This window comes from Aythya ferina (assembly GCF_964211825.1).
Source record: "Aythya ferina genome assembly, chromosome: 9".
Taxonomy (NCBI): Eukaryota; Metazoa; Chordata; class Aves; order Anseriformes; family Anatidae; genus Aythya; species Aythya ferina.
Genome location: NC_140305.1, coordinates 16,817,073 through 16,832,194, shown reverse-complemented (window position 1 = coordinate 16,832,194; position 15,122 = coordinate 16,817,073). Strand labels below are relative to the sequence as shown.

The following is a 15,122-nucleotide window of genomic DNA, read 5'->3' as shown; positions in this document are numbered from 1 at the left end:
TATGACTTTAAAGTAACTACACAGAAAGACAGTTGTTTATTTAAAAGTCTTCTGGGAAATCACTATTGCTCCCCATGGAGAAATCCAAATATTGCAATTCTAAGGCACAAGAGGCTGTTTGGGAGATGCTTTTATCCCTTTAAAAAAATAAAATACCTAGTTTTCTGTAGAAAAATAAGCCCACTGGAAGGAAATCCTCACATATGGTTATTTTTACTTATGAAAGTACTTCCTCAATGTTACTGGGGCCATTTTGAAAGCCAGAATAACCAAATCCTTCCCTTCACTTTCAATGTTTAGACATCAAACTACTATAAAGCAGCAAACAAATGTAACACAAACATCACCAGTGAGCTTACTGCAGGTCATATCATTATTATCTGCATTATGACTTCGTATCATTAGTAGTGTTACCAACAGCCCTGGGCAGTGCTGGAGCAGCTCCTCACCAGGCATTTTAAAGCATTCTCAAGGCAGTCACGGTCTTAGCTTCAGGTCACCACTGCCTGACAGAGACATGGGGAGGCAAGAGATGGTGTTGAAGGTCGAGTTCCCAAATACTCCCTAATCACTAAGTGATACTGCCTCCACAAACCAGGAGAAACATAAGAAGCATTTCCCACAGGAAGCATGAAGGGAGGAGGAAACAGCCCCGATTCTGGGCTGATGTTGATTGCAGATAAATCTGCATGATCTCAAAGATCAAGACAAAAAGGTCAAGAAGCTGTTCCCTAGAAACATCATCTCCACTTTCACAAGTGCAAAATAGCCCAGTGGAATCCACAGAAACCACTTCTGAAGCCAAGAGTGGCTTCCTTCTTAAAACAAACAAACAAACAAAAAAAACACACCACCACCACCAACAAAAAAAAACATTATCAGGCCAGTAGATAGGGATGAAAAATTGATCTGAAGGCTATTAGGATCCTGCAGCTGAGGGGAATGCATGTTTTGCAGAAGAAAGAAGTGCTCTGAGTGTACTTCAACCACAGCTGAGAAAATGGGCCTTGGCTGTGGAGTAATAACACTGCCATCCCCAACCATCTTCAAATCTAGTTCCTGTTCTGTAGCTAAAGTTGGTGAGATACAGGGCTCTAAATGGTTTAATTCCTGACAGATAAAATACCTTTAAAACATAATGCAGAAAACACATCGGTCTTTTAATCACAGCAGAAGAAAATCTCAGACTTGCTGAATTGCTTGGAATTATGTAGCCTTTAGGCAACAGAAGTAAGTCCTGCTTTTTGAATCATTATCAAAAAATAAAAAATGACAGCACCAAGTGACTGCAGGTAGGACAACCTAGTGTAACATGTTAACAAACAGAGTGGTTGCCTTAATCCAAGGCAATCTACCTAGCCAAGAGAGACCCAAATCACAGATGCTGCTGACCCTCAGCTTATGCCATCTTTGTCACCTGTGGGTGTTGGGGAGAGATGTTATTTCCAAACTGTATTCCCCAAATCCCTTCCAGTTTGCATGTGGGAGTGACCATCAATGCTGAAAGTAGTTCAGTCTGGAAGACACCAGTTAAGAAGGAATAGTTGATGACAGAAACCATGATGTAAGAAAAAGTAGGTATCTCAACACAGGCACAAGAGAATTGGGTCCAATCTAAACACCTGGCCTGGGGCAGATACCTGTCTCAGTGCAATCTGGAGCCACACCTGTGAAAATCTGGAAGGGACTGATGAATGGGTGGGTGGCAGGGTAGCATTTAACAGGCTTGTTTCTGATGTCTGAACTTGTCTCGAGCACAGGGTGAAGCGTATGTCTCTTACATCCCCTCTAGCTGACCCTTCATGCAGGTGCCTTATTCAGCCTGCTTGGGCACCCAGGTGAATCTCCATCCTCCATCATCTTCTCTGCGCACAAAAGCTTGCCCTTGGTGGAAGGTGTGTGTTCTCACATTGCGGTGAGGGCTTAGAGATGTTGTGAAGGCCACTTCTGTTCTGTTAGGTGACAAATTGTTAGTCAGATATGGCAACCCATAGGCTGGGAGGGAGGAAACACTTGGCACTGGTGACAAGACGCAGGGTGCTGAAGGAAACTGGGGAAGGAAGGTAGAGTCTGTGCTGCATGGATGGACGCTGCTGTTATCTGGAGGCACGTGGCTGTAGCTATATGCTGCTGCTGCTCCTTCGCTGTGGCCATAGTCTATTGCTTCATCAGGGCTCAGGCAGTATGAATCTTTTCCGAGGTCTGAGGAGAGGGCACTGTAGTTAGCTGAAGATTCATCAATGGTGTCGACATCTTTCAGTCCTAAGGTCTGCAAAACCCAGCTGTCCACAGCAGGACTGGCTTGCTCTTCACAGGCAGTGAATTCATTGAAGAGGTTCCTTCTGGCTTTGGAAGCATGAGGAGTTTCTTGAGGAGTAAAGCAGTAGTCCTCTTTTAATCTCCTTTTGGTGCTTTTGAGAATAGCAGAGTTTTTTTGGCCATGGCAGGATAGCACTTTCTATTTAAAAAAAAAAAAAAAAAAAAAAAAAAAAAAGAGAGAAAATTAAAGGTCAATTATTTAGTTACCAGTAAGTAACGAATTTCTGATATCAGATTTTAGATGGGCAAAGCAGTTACTACTGTCCTTATAAAAATATTTTTATTTCCCCCCTGTGCTCTTTTTGGACTCCTTAAACATACGGAATATGACTAATTATTTTGTCCTTACTGCCTTTGAAACAACAAAGTCCCTGAAAGAGAAGAATTTGACAATGTCAATAAGGCCTGTGCTTTGATTGCATTCTCACTCAGTAAGGCGTGAAATGAGAGCTCCCGTCTGGCTGTGCTGCACTTCTCTGTGCTGGTGCTGCCAGCAGCATTTGGCAGGTGAGTGGGGTATTGGGGGGGAAAGTGGCAGTCTGACAAAGAGGGAGGATGCTGAGGTAAGTCATGCTGGGGCAGGTGCATTTGTGGCCAGGGAGCACTTGGAGCTGCAGCCTCCACAACTCTGAGCTCTTTCATCCACCTCAGCTGCTGGGAAGAAGGCCCTTCAGGCCCCTGGGGATGGTCAAAGAAAGGCAGGAATAACAAGGAAGGTCCCTACCATGTCATGGACTTGCTGCTTGGCCACCTCCCGTGACAGTGTCACACTGGACTCTCCTTCACATAGCATCGAGGGGTGGCCATGTCTCCCTGCTAGGCCCAATGAAGGAGATCTCTTCTACTACCAGGAGCCACGTCTTGGCATGGCAGAGGGATGGATGTGCCACATTGTCAGCTGCGAATAGGATGTAAAAGGAAAGGCCTCTATTTTTTTTTAAGCCTTTTTACTGCATGCCCAATCCAAAGAGCTGAGCAAATAATCGCTTGTTTTCACGGGAAAGTCTGGAATGCTTTTTAAAAAAAATTAAAAAAAAATAAAATGTTCAGGTTGATGAGAAATACATATTTTTATTTTCTTTAGGGAGAGAATTAAAATAAAAAAAATAAAGTAAATATTAAGATTTTTAACATGCTAATTATAATACTAATACATAATACTAATTAATAAATTGGAAAAAAATGAGATCAATGTTCTAATGTAAATGAATAAAATGTACCATGGCAAGGTAACAAAAACAAAACAAAAAAGAAATCACCCAAAGCATACAAAATGGAAAATTTAGTCCTTATCCAAAGGAGTGAGTGACAAAACAAACAATTTTAATAAATATTTTAATATGATCAAATCTGAACTTCTCACTGAAAAAAAAAAAAAAGTTTTAGACCAAATAATTTTACCTTGCTCTACTTATAACCTAAATTTAATCATGCTATGGGCTACAATGTTTTCACAGTCAGCACCTGATAGGATGTTACTCCTGAAGGAAACCATCACCTTAGACCCATGAGCAACAATTTCACAGCTCTGTGAACTTAAAAAGCAGACCTCAGCTGCAGGTTGTCTGCACTCTTAGACCTTCCATGTATTTTAATGGCATGTATCTATTCAATGTGTTTCTTCTGCACACATTTATACAACAGGTTTGAGTACAATACCTTGGCTTTTTCTTCTAAGCATTTAATCAGGGCAGAATTCAGGTATTGTCGGAGGTTATTATTTTCTTCATGTAACCTAGCAAGTTCCTCTTCCTTCTGAAGCAAAGTATCTTGAAGCTGTGGAATAGAGATACTGCTGAATAGGTGTTGACTCTGTAACTTAATAGCAATTGCCCTATGGTACAGGCTGCTTGGATTTAATGAACTGGCTGTTTGCTTTGTGAACGCAACCCATCCCCTCAAGCCTCTTGCTTCTGTGTATCTAATTGGCAAGATTGTTCAGCTTTCATTTTTGACTTTTATTCTTTACTAAGTGTTTGAAAAGATTACTCCACTGAGAGACAGAGAGAAAACAAACCAAAACAAAAACACCTAACCACCTGTAACTGTGGAATAATAATAGAAAAGAATTACAGGTAGTCCCATGAACAGCCAGAAACTGTCACGGGCATGACAGTAGCTACCAGCTCTCCTCCACAGTGGCAGTAAGCATCCTTTTACATCCCTCTCATTCCAGTGTATAGTTGGCTGATGGAGAAAAGGAGAAAGAAGCTGGAGGCTAACAATTTATGGGGATAGGACACAGAAGAAAGATGCACTTGTCATTGGCAGGATCTCCTGCACCCAGCATCTGCTGACCACAGGCTGAAAAACAGATTTAAATGGTTAAGGTGGAGGCAAAGGTATGCTGATGTCTGGAACTAGGATTTGATTCCAGGGACTTTAAACTTAGTAAATGAGGTTCCATTGACTTTAATGTGTCAAAACATCACTCCAGGTGTTTCTTCAGAATGATCTCTCTGGAATTCCTTCATCTAGGACTGTTCAGAATTTGTCCTGTTGCTTGATGCGATTCACAAAAAAAAAAAAAAAAAAAAAAAGGAAAGGAGAGAAAATTACAAGGCAATGCTTGTTGGTCAAAATGGTTGATCCTCTGTATGTATGAGTAGGTAATTCTGGTGGAATCGTTTCTCATGAAGGTAATCCTGATGGATTAGGACAGACGTAGTGTAATTTCAGTTAACAGCATGAGGCTCTGCAACATCAGAGCCTGAAGTCCCTGGACTTCCCCTGTGCAATGTGCTGTAAGAGGGGGGAAGGTGAGCAGAGAACCTCCCAACAGTTGTTCCATCTTCGTGGGACAACATGGGGAAGACAAACACTTCAAGCAAGGACCGGAGAACCCCCAGAAGGGGGTCAGCCCCTCTCCCCACCCCCAGAAGATGCGCAGCGAAGTGCGGGCTGCCGGGGGGGGTACACCCTTACCTGCTTGTTCCTGTAGAGCTGGGAGGACAGCTGGTCTCCCCGCCACACCTCGTCCTGCCCACCGAGCTCGGGGGTGCACAGCCGGCCTGGGCGACAGCAGCGCGGGGTTAGCCCGCTCCGACCGCTCTCTCCCTGCCGGGACCGGGCCCCCCTCGCCCCCCACTTACCGGGCGGCCGAGCCTCCCGCCGGCCCTGGCCGTGAAGCGGCGGCTCCGCGGAGCAGCCGGCGGCCCGGCTCTCCCTGGAAACCCCACCGGGGGCCGGCCAGGGACAGGAGCAGCCCGGCCCCCCGCTGAAGTCCGGCTGCGGGCACGGCCGGCCGCCGCTCTGCGGAAGGAAAAGGGGTCGTGGGGATGGGGGGGGGGGGGGCGGCGGCTGGGTCCCCCCTCTCCTCTCTCCTGCCCCTCCGGCTGCGGAAAGCCCCGGGGGGGGGGGGGTGCGGTGTCAGCCCTCCTCTGGACCCTCAGCGGGGCGCATCCCAGTGAGGAGCATCCCAGCGCTCCGGGAGGGTCCCTCCTCGGCGGAGAAGAGCTTTTTTCCCCCCTTACCCTCTCCCTTTACCCCCTTCCCTTAATTATCCCTTCCCCTCTGTCCCAGCTGGGGCTCGCTCAGGTGCCTGGCTCAGGAGGACACCGCTGCCCCCCCCGCAGCTCCCAGCCCCGCCCCGGGTGCCCGCTCGGGGACCCGGTCCCTCCTCATGTCCCCCCCCCAAGCCCGGTGGCACCGCAGCGCCCCGCTCTCAGCCGCTGGGCACCCGGCGGTGCCGCCCCCGCCGCAGCCCCCCGTGGCAGAGGGGCTCCGAGCAGAGGTGTGCCAGGGATTGGGCTGAGTTTGCTGCGGTGCCTTGGGAAATGCTAGGGTCCTGAGCGGGTTTCAGATGGAGAGAGGAGCCAGGTTGTCCTCGGCCGGTTCGTCCGTCCCACCTCGAGGGCTTGATTCAGGTCTACAGCTGCACAAAGCTAGCGGAGTCACCTCCAGGCTGCTTGCTCTCTTTTCTGCCCCTGCCGTTCTGCAGGAGTCCCAGGCTGCACAGTAGCAAAGCCTGGGGGTTGTCTCTGGAGTCACCCCTTTTCCCTCCTCCAAATAAGCACGATCTGAATCTCTGCAAAGCAACGGCAGAGCCTGGAGCGTCGAGAGGGGAATCTGCCCATCCTTAGGAAGGCAGAGCAGCAGGGACTGCTCCTGCAGGTAGAGGAGAGCCCTCTTCCTTCCCCATCTTAGAGGGCACGAAACCTCCTGCAAAGCCCCAAGGCAAAGAGACCAGCTGCTCCTTTTCTGCCTCCAGGTCGAGAGAAACGCAAAGAGCACTTACCATGTTAGAGGCAGAATGAAACGCAGGTCTTGGGAGCAGGTTTCTGTTAAAGCCCCAGCGAGGTTTAAATGGCTCTGAAGGAGGGGGAGAGGGGGGAGACCGGGGAGGCGAGTTTAATCTAAAGGAGCTCCCAGTGACGCCTCAGAGCTCTCCTGAAACCCAGCAATCTGATTTGGTGTAAAGCTGTCAAACTTGTGACGTGAATAAACAGCAAACTTGCTGAAATCAAAGTCATTCTGGCCCCACAAATCAACACAAGGAAGGAGGGAAAAGAAAAGAAGGAGAGAGAGAAAAAAAAAAGCCTCCACACACTTCAGGACAGCATCGAGCTGGTGTGTCTGTGTTTCACTACAGGAAATGAGCAGGGATCCAGGGAAGCATCCCACATGTTCAGAGCAGGGCTGTTGGTGTTGCTAGTAAGTTTGTTTTGTTTTGTTTTGTTTTGTTTTGTTTTGTTTTGTTTTGAAGCCTTGTTTGCAGCTGTAAAATCCAGCAGGAGGAAGCAAGTTTGTCCAACATGCCTGTCTGAGGGAGTGAGTTTTCCACAATTTCCTGGGGGTGTGTAAAAGCAAACATGATCCAGGGCAGGTCTGAGGACAGTTCTAATGAGAAAGAAAGTGCAGATTTCAGAGCAGTGCAATCTGCAATGACAAGATTCTGCAAAAGTCTCACTTTATTGGGAATTAGATTGCTGTCAAGCCCCAGGCTTCCAGGAGAAGACCTCAGGATAAAAATGCAGTGTCAATGGTATAAGATTTACTATCATACAGGGTAATGTTGCAAAAGCCATATGCAGATGTGTAAAAGAAAGATTGTCTGCATAGTTGCCTCTAACTCAAAGCAGTTCCATGGCAATTAAAATTCAGAGATAGACTTTGTTTCTTCACAGAAAAAAAAAAAAAAAAAAAAAGTCAAATCAAAAACCTCTTCAGTGAGGGTCTGTCTTTGAATAGCATAGGGGATGGTGTGAACAAGGCAAACAGCAGAGCAGTTGTTGGGTCAGGATCCTGCCTCCTGCCATGGTGAGGGCTGTTCAGGGAGGTGACCCGACCTGCTTGAGGACACAAGCTGCAGCCAGCTGAGGGTGAGGCAGGGCCAAAGGCAGGCCAGGCTGGCATATGGGACAGTCTTTCATTTCCCCCCTGAAGGATGCTCAGTGCTGTGCCCCATTTAGCAAGGCTCAGGGACAATAACAACCAAGAGGGCCACTTATCTTATATTCTTTTCTTACTGGCATACTTTCCTAGGTTGCTGCCCAAGGTAAACTGGCAGCTATGCCAAATTAAATCGTTGCCATCACCCGCCTCAATTATGTTTTCTTCCAAGAGAGGCATTTTATAAAGGACTGGTGCTCCAGAGCCACACCGCACCCAGCCCTGGGTCACCCAGCTATGTCAGCTTTCCTAAACCCCAGCTCTGCACACTATATCCCCTAACTGCTGCAAGAAACCCACACTCTTCAGGTGCCAGCATGGCTGGGGGGCTCGCCAGGACCACAAGCTCAACAAAATGCTCCCAGTGGGCATCAGGGCCCCGTACTGCTCTGCTTGGCTCGTTTTTATTCCCCTCACTGGGCTGCTTCAGGGGGCCTCCCAGGGCTGTGCAGCAGCGGCTGCTCCCTCACACCGGGGGCAGTAACACGCCGGGGGCAGGCAGGCAAAGCCCCCAGAGGCCGCAGGGTGGGAGAGGCGGCGGGCAGGACAGCCTCGGGCGGGCTGGAGGGGACGGAGGGGTCCGCAACAGCGCTGCGTGAGGCGCCGAGGCCGTGCGGCACCCGCCCGGCCCCGGGAGCCGCTCCAGGAGCTGCAGCTCCAGCCCCGGGCCGGCCGAGGCAGCCGCCATCTTGGGGCTGCCTCAGGCAGCGGGCGCGCCGGGCCCGCCATTGGGAGAGGCGAGCGGGCCTGGTGACGTCATCAGCCAGCGTCTGTTGGGGGGGGTGATGGTGGCTGGGGGGTGATGGTGGCTCCAGGGGGCATCGCCTCAGCCAGGGCAGCCCCGGGGTGTTCCTGCTTCTGGGCCTCCCCCGGGGTCTGCAGGCAGCTCTGCTCAGCCCTGTGGGTACCACAGGTGCCCTCTGCGCAAGGCTGCTTCTTGTAGTGCCCCCTAGTCACAGAGTTACTAAGGTTGCAGAGGACCTCCACGTCACCTGGTCCAGAAGTTCCCCTGCAATGTCATTTCACATTTCGTTCCTCACCGAGTGTCTAAAAGCACGCCTGCAGGTGCAGGGAAAGCTTCCTTCCTGCCTTGTGCACCTGGGTGGGTGGATTGCTGCTCAATCAGATAATGACGGGATGAGGGGGAATGGTTTTAAACCTAAAGAGGGGAAATTTAGATTAGAGGCTAGGAGGAAATTCTTCACTTAGAGGGTGGTGAGGCACTGGAACAGGGTGCCCAGAGAGGTTGTGGATGCCCCATCCCTGGAAGCATTCAAGGCCAGGTTGGATGAAGCCCTGAGCAACCTGTTCTAGCGGGTGGTGTCTCTGCATGCGGCAAGTGGGTTGAAACTGGATGATCTTTGAGATCGCTTCCAACCCGACCCATTCTATGATTTTATGATTCATTCTGTGCTGGCCCACAGTTGCTACTAGGTGGCCCTTTGCCTGGCACAATGCTGGTGGCTCTGTGCTTCCTCTTGGCTGAACCGTGTATGTTCTGGCACGCTATTTGCCTCTGAGAAGTGTAGGAGGAGTGCGGACACACTGAGTGAAAAACAAGTACGAACAAAACCTGTGGTCACCCCATTGTTGCATCTACAAAGCTGGCATCTTGTTGGTTTTTACTGTTGGCTTTGCTTTCTAAGCTCAACTAATTCATTTTGACTCCCTGCATCATGGTTTCCATGCCCGACAATGAAGGATGGTACATGGTAACAGGCCACCATATCAGAGCCCAGCTGCCTCATTGGTTTGGGGAGATAACTTCTGAGTCATATTCTGTCAAGGGAAGGCCAAATGCAGTTGGTGTAAGAGAGAAGGAGCTAATTTTGCAAAGTGGCCTGGGGATGTTACACATGATGATAGAAAAGCTTCAAGTCACACTAGCAATTATACATCAATGTATTGTGTAAAACAAAACCAAGTAACAATCACCTGCTAATTCATTTCCTGTTTATCTGAGGCAGCTGGTCTCAGAGCTCTTACTGCTTGTTGTAGTTAATCTGGCACTTCAGTTGGAGTGAAAATTCAGGGGTAAGATGTTTGTGAATACTGTAGTATTACTGTTGTAATAAATAAACTGTGTAGATACATTTATCAATGTTTTAATTAAATTTAATTTTCATTAAATGTTATTGTTATTTTTGTTTAAATGATAATAATGAAGCTAATCCTCCTTGGATTTTTCTAATTTAATGAATTTCTATGTAGAAATGGCTCTAAAATTGTGTTTGGACCATTGTGAACTGGCTTTCAGAAGTGATGGCTTACAAAAGTATAAAAGTTTTCTTAAACTATTTGTAAATATTATTATTTTTTCTGGATTTACCTCAGTCTTACTTTTTATGCTATCACCTGCACAGATGACTCACCCAAAAGCCTCCTCATTTATTCTGTCATACTGCTGCTACAGTGCTTCTTATCCCTCTTAGGAATAGCAAGCGTATTGGTGGCAAAAAAAAAAAAAAAAAAAAAAAAAAAAAGAAAAAGAAAAAAGCTCATATAATATGCCCTGGTATTGGTCCTGTACTGGGGTACATACAGGTCTGGCATTTGCATGATTTTCTGATGATGTTTGTGAACTAAAGGTGTGATTAGTTAAGCCTGATGAGACTAATTTGCAAGAATGCTTTTCAATGGAAATTTGTTCAGATACAGGTCCTGATTCTTTCTGTGATTAGTTGTCCTCCACAAACACAGGTCTAAAAGGCACTTCCCAAACCTAATCCCCTGCTGTTTACTTTCATGTTTTTTCAATCTCCCTCTTAAAACTAATTAGGTTATTTTCCTTATGTCATTCCCACTGAGAGGCTCTCCGAGCTCTGATGGCTAGGCACTTCCTAGTTTCCAGACTGAATGTATTCATAGCAGGTATAATCCCTTTTGTCCTAGTGCCAATATCTTGCTTGATTTTAGACAGTCCTTGTTCCTCAGTGGTGTTTATCTTTGATGTCTTTGCAGAGTGCTGTCACATACTGTCTTTTCCCTTGCTTTTTAAGTCAAATAAGGCATGCTCTTTTACAATCTGCCCATAATATATACACCACAGGGACCCATCTCAGAGAATATTCCAGCTGACGTTGACCTGTTTCTCAGATGGATAACAAAAATTACTCAAGTCTGCTGTGTAATTCGCCAACATTTTAGAGAAGAATATTGGCAAATCTTTTATTTCTTCCTGGTATATTTTAAGCTAATGTTTAACTTTTCTATCACTCTCTCAGATGAGTGACTAGTTTGGAAATTGTTGTCAGCTGGCAGTAAATACAGCAAATGAAGTCCACAGGTGTAAAACACAGTTTGTCAAATTGAGCCCCAGCCTATTGAGCTCTATCTCTTCTGTTTCTATGCAGTATAGCGCTGTGGCATTTCAAGAGTTTATGGAAGCCAAAAAATTCAACAGACAAACAAAAAACTGTAACAGACCCCTCGGATTTGCCTGCGGTTTCTCACAGTGAGGGTGGTGAGTCAGTGATGGAGTCTATACTACACAGACATGATTCTTTTGGTGGCTTCAATGCTTTCTTGTGGTTTGAAATGAAGGCATACAGTACATTTAGATATTTGTGACTGCATTTTTGTGTTTTTCTGGTGCACGCGTGCTGGATGAGATTTATCTCTGACAGATCCCCAGAAGTGAATTTGGTATTAGTAGTGTTTAGTTTGCTGTGATTTGAAAAGGGTCATTTGCTATTTTTTGTTAACCCCCTGAAAGAAATAAGTTGTATTTTAGCAGCAACGTGGAAAAGGGTAACATTGTGATGATATAGAAAGTTAATTTGAGTAATGAATATTATTTGATGGATTTATATGCATGTGGTGCTGTGTGCGCTCAAATTAAATAACAAAATGCCAAATGAGTATCTCTTACTTTTAGTTAATCTTGAATGGCTTTGACAGTATTTGTGGTCTTTTAGAAAGTGTTCTACAGTGCTTAAGGTCCTGAGAAGCTTATACGCCTCCCAATTTGCAGTCATCTTCCACACTTATCCTCTGGATAACAGCATTGCAAGGAACTCATTATCACCCTATGCAGACACTAGGATTTTGAAAGGATGTTCTTTATTGGACATGCTTAATTTTAAAGTGAAAAATCACATTACCTTGCATCACATTTTCATGTATAAACGGAATTCTGTAAATTTGTGGCCATGCTTCAGATTTATCTGAAAACATTAACTTTTATACATAGGTAGCATGCTTCTTATGTATAAGAATATCCTTAAAGATGAAGTATGTAAGCAATGTGCTTGAATAATGTAAATGGTGTTTGTGTGCCATGTGTTGTGTGCACAAGTGCTCACCCATCTGTTACCACCCGTGTTCTGTTAACAGCTCAGCCTGGTTGTCTAACTGTTGTTTTAAAAGGGACCAAAGATCCCTGCTTCAGAGAGAGATCTGTTAGCTAAACCCTGGACAACACCTTATGGTAGCCTAGGACTTGAAGGGGCTTGTGAGTCATCTTGTCCCATACTCTGGTTTTGTTAGGCAGTCAGTTCATAAAAAAATTTAATGACAACCCTCCTAAGTGTTCTTTTATGAAATTGGTACTACTTCTTACTTCTAGACAATTTGAAGTGTTATCCTAACTTCCTATCTAAATTTATTCATGGAGATTAATCTCTTCTGCTTTTTTTTGGATTTTAGCTCATGTAGTTCTTTTTCATCCCGTGTGTTTGCCATCTCAATGTGCTTATAAGCAACAATCTATGCTGATTTTATCTGTTTTTGTAATCATTTTTCTGTTTTCCTGATCATCTGAGAAACAACACACCTCTAGCAGTTAGATCTCATCTTTCTTCAGTGTGGAGTACTCTAGATTGCAGTTCATCGTATTTCCAGATATGGGAATGAGTAATCACATCCTGAAGTGAAAAGACAAATAAAAAAGTGCTGTTCTTATGTAGCGTGGGATATGTTTATGGAACTCACTGCTATACTATGTCATTGAGGGTGAGAGTATCATGGTAAATAAAATAAATAGAAGAAAACTTTTTATCATTCTGGAGTTTTCTTCTAGATATTCTATCACAGGAGGACACTAATTGCACTGCTTTTGTGTTTATCTCAGAACAAATCCCAGTCCCTTTACTTTGTAGGTGTCTTGCTATTTCCTTTGAAGGAGCTGAAACTGTAACATGAAAATAAGGCCCTAAAGAGATACTGATCTCATGTCTGCCTCTTGACATCCTGATAGGTTCTCTTGAAAACTACAGGTGGGAACCTGTTTCTATTGCCAGTTTGATAGCTGTATAAAAGATAAATATGTTCTGCTCCTGGGTCTGTTGTTATACAGTGACAGCAGTGTTTGTTCTGAGGTTTCAGACAAGCTTGTGGGATCACCCATTGTCTTTCTTTTTAGCAGAGTCTTCGTGGGAGCTCTGTGTCACCAATTTACTTTGTATGCCCGGGTCATTCTTGCATCTTTGTGTTCAGTTGTTCATCTCTCCATCAGGAATGGTGCGTCTGCTTAGATTTTATATTGGTGTAATTGCAAATGTATTTATATAGCCCATGGCCAAATGAATCCCTCTGTTCTTGGCTGTGACCACTGGGGTCTACAAAAGCCATGTTAATTTTGAACAGGAAACTTCTTTCATGAATTTTAGGGACTAATTGGGTGGGAGTTTTAACACAAACCTTGATGTGGTTTTGGACCTGAAGCCTCCTCTTTATGTGGCACCAGCAGCATGCTACTACCGTGTTTGTTTTCCTCCATCCAGAGGTTACCACTGAGCCGAGTTGCCATGCTGCAGCTAAGTAACCTTTTCATCACAGAACTCTGATTCTGCAGTGCAAACAAATGCACTGAGGTAGCCCCGTGGTTAAATGACAGATCGTAGAAACAGTTTCTCTTGACTATGTTATGAGGGTTGACCATCAGTCACCATTTGGGTGAAATTGCTGAGCGTATGAGAGAAACAATGGTGTGCTGCGAAGCCATGTTTTTCTCCATGGTGTTTTCTATTGAAGTCAAACTATTTTGCAGGGAGACCTGCCAGAAGAGCTCGTGGGTTTTATCCAAACTGGGATGAATTTTCATGGGAGCAGATGCAGAGCTGGATGGAGCTCCATGTCTCATCAGCCACTGACACGTGCATCTGTCTGCTTCATAACCTGGTCTGTGGGCTCTCCGGTGTGCACCGTGTTGCCGGTACCTATGGACTGGACTTCACCTATTTAGTGCTGCTTTTCCTCTTGGCTGGTGCTCAGGAGCTGGCAGTCTGGCTCCCCTCCATCTCTCCTTGGGTGTAGTGCTGGGCACTTTCCATTCTTGGCTGGCAGCTGGGAGGCTTGGCAGAGATCTCTGATCTGAGTAAATATATGTGAGGGCATCTCTTCATTGCAGAGCTGTATAGCGCTGCCTTCCCTAATCAATAATGAATGAAAGATCCCAGGATGCGTGGAAATGTGTTGGGGGTCAGAAGGTGAAGGATGTTGTTGTCACGAGCTGAGAAAGATGTCAGGGTTTTTGTGCACGCCATTCAAAGGCTGAGTTAAAACAGTAAGTCACTAGGGAGACGTTCTAGTAAAACAGCTCTGTCCGTATACACAGACTCTCCAGCTCCTAGTCCGTGCAGGTAGTGTTTGATGAACTGGTGATGAAAAGGAATTAGTTGGCTGGTAATTCATCTAAAAGATTGGCAGAGGATTTTACAGGCTTACACCAGAGCTGGCTGGAGACAATAATCTCTTTTCTCAAAGAATGCTGAGGTCCTGACGCCCAGCTCGTTGGAATGAAACCTGAATGCTTTTTAATTCTCTGTGAAAGATTTTTTTTTTTTCCTCTTTGGTTTTTGTTTTTAGGAAGGAACAAAATGTTTCATTGTGATTTTGTCAATGATTTTGATATAATGGATTAAAAGAGTAAATGTCTTCCAAATCCCAAAGCTTTTTAAAAGAAGAATTCCATTCCAAACACATCAGAGCTGTTTTCTCCTTGGAATTTTTGCTGAAATTTCATTTTAAGGAGAAGTTTACACATTTCAATGGCAGTGTGGGCTCTGTTGCAGCAATGATGTGCAGTAGAGATTGACTGCTAGCAGGATTTTTTGTACAGTTATGCTCCATGCTATCCTGGAGGGGAAAGGGGTGGTGGGGAAGGCTTGCATCCACTTCGCAGCCTTTTACTATGCCAAAGCAATGTAAAAAAAGGCCTCAGACTGAATAAGAAACAAGAGAAATGTTTGGTTTTTAACTGCCCCGGATGAGAGAGCAGGATTCATCGATGCCTTACTGTAATTTTACACTTGTACAATTGCATTGCAAAATGTAATAGGACAACAGGGAAAGAAATGAGATTAGCAAGCTGCTGCAAGGTAGGCTTCAGAGAAGAAACTTCTCTTGGCTCGAGGTTCCTGTGTCATACTCTCCTGATGTGACGTATTGCCCTCCAAGTCCCTTGCTTCTTC

At 45.5% G+C, this 15,122-nt stretch overlaps 2 protein-coding genes across 3 annotated transcripts in view; one reads left to right on the top strand and one right to left on the bottom strand.

The window, feature by feature from the left end:
- The window catches only part of OSTN (osteocrin), a 123,737-nt gene that overhangs the window by 18,625 nt on the left and 89,990 nt on the right, over positions 1 to 15,122 (top strand). The window contains exon 1 of one of the 2 annotated variants that reach the window (XM_084529032.1): positions 11,065 to 11,173. The exons of the other annotated variant lie outside the window; for it this stretch is intronic. The gene's annotated coding sequence lies outside the window, so the exon portion shown is untranslated. Of the gene's footprint in view, positions 1 to 11,064; positions 11,174 to 15,122 lie in introns of those variants that run through there. 2 annotated transcript variants of the gene reach the window in all.
- GMNC (geminin coiled-coil domain containing) lies at positions 1,140 to 5,688 on the bottom strand (the record flags this gene model as incomplete). The annotated part of the gene is made up of 4 exons (XM_084529271.1): positions 1,140 to 2,458; positions 3,979 to 4,095; positions 5,245 to 5,330; positions 5,412 to 5,688. Coding segments are annotated over 4 exons (1,125 nt in total), but the record flags the coding sequence as incomplete, so codon positions are not given.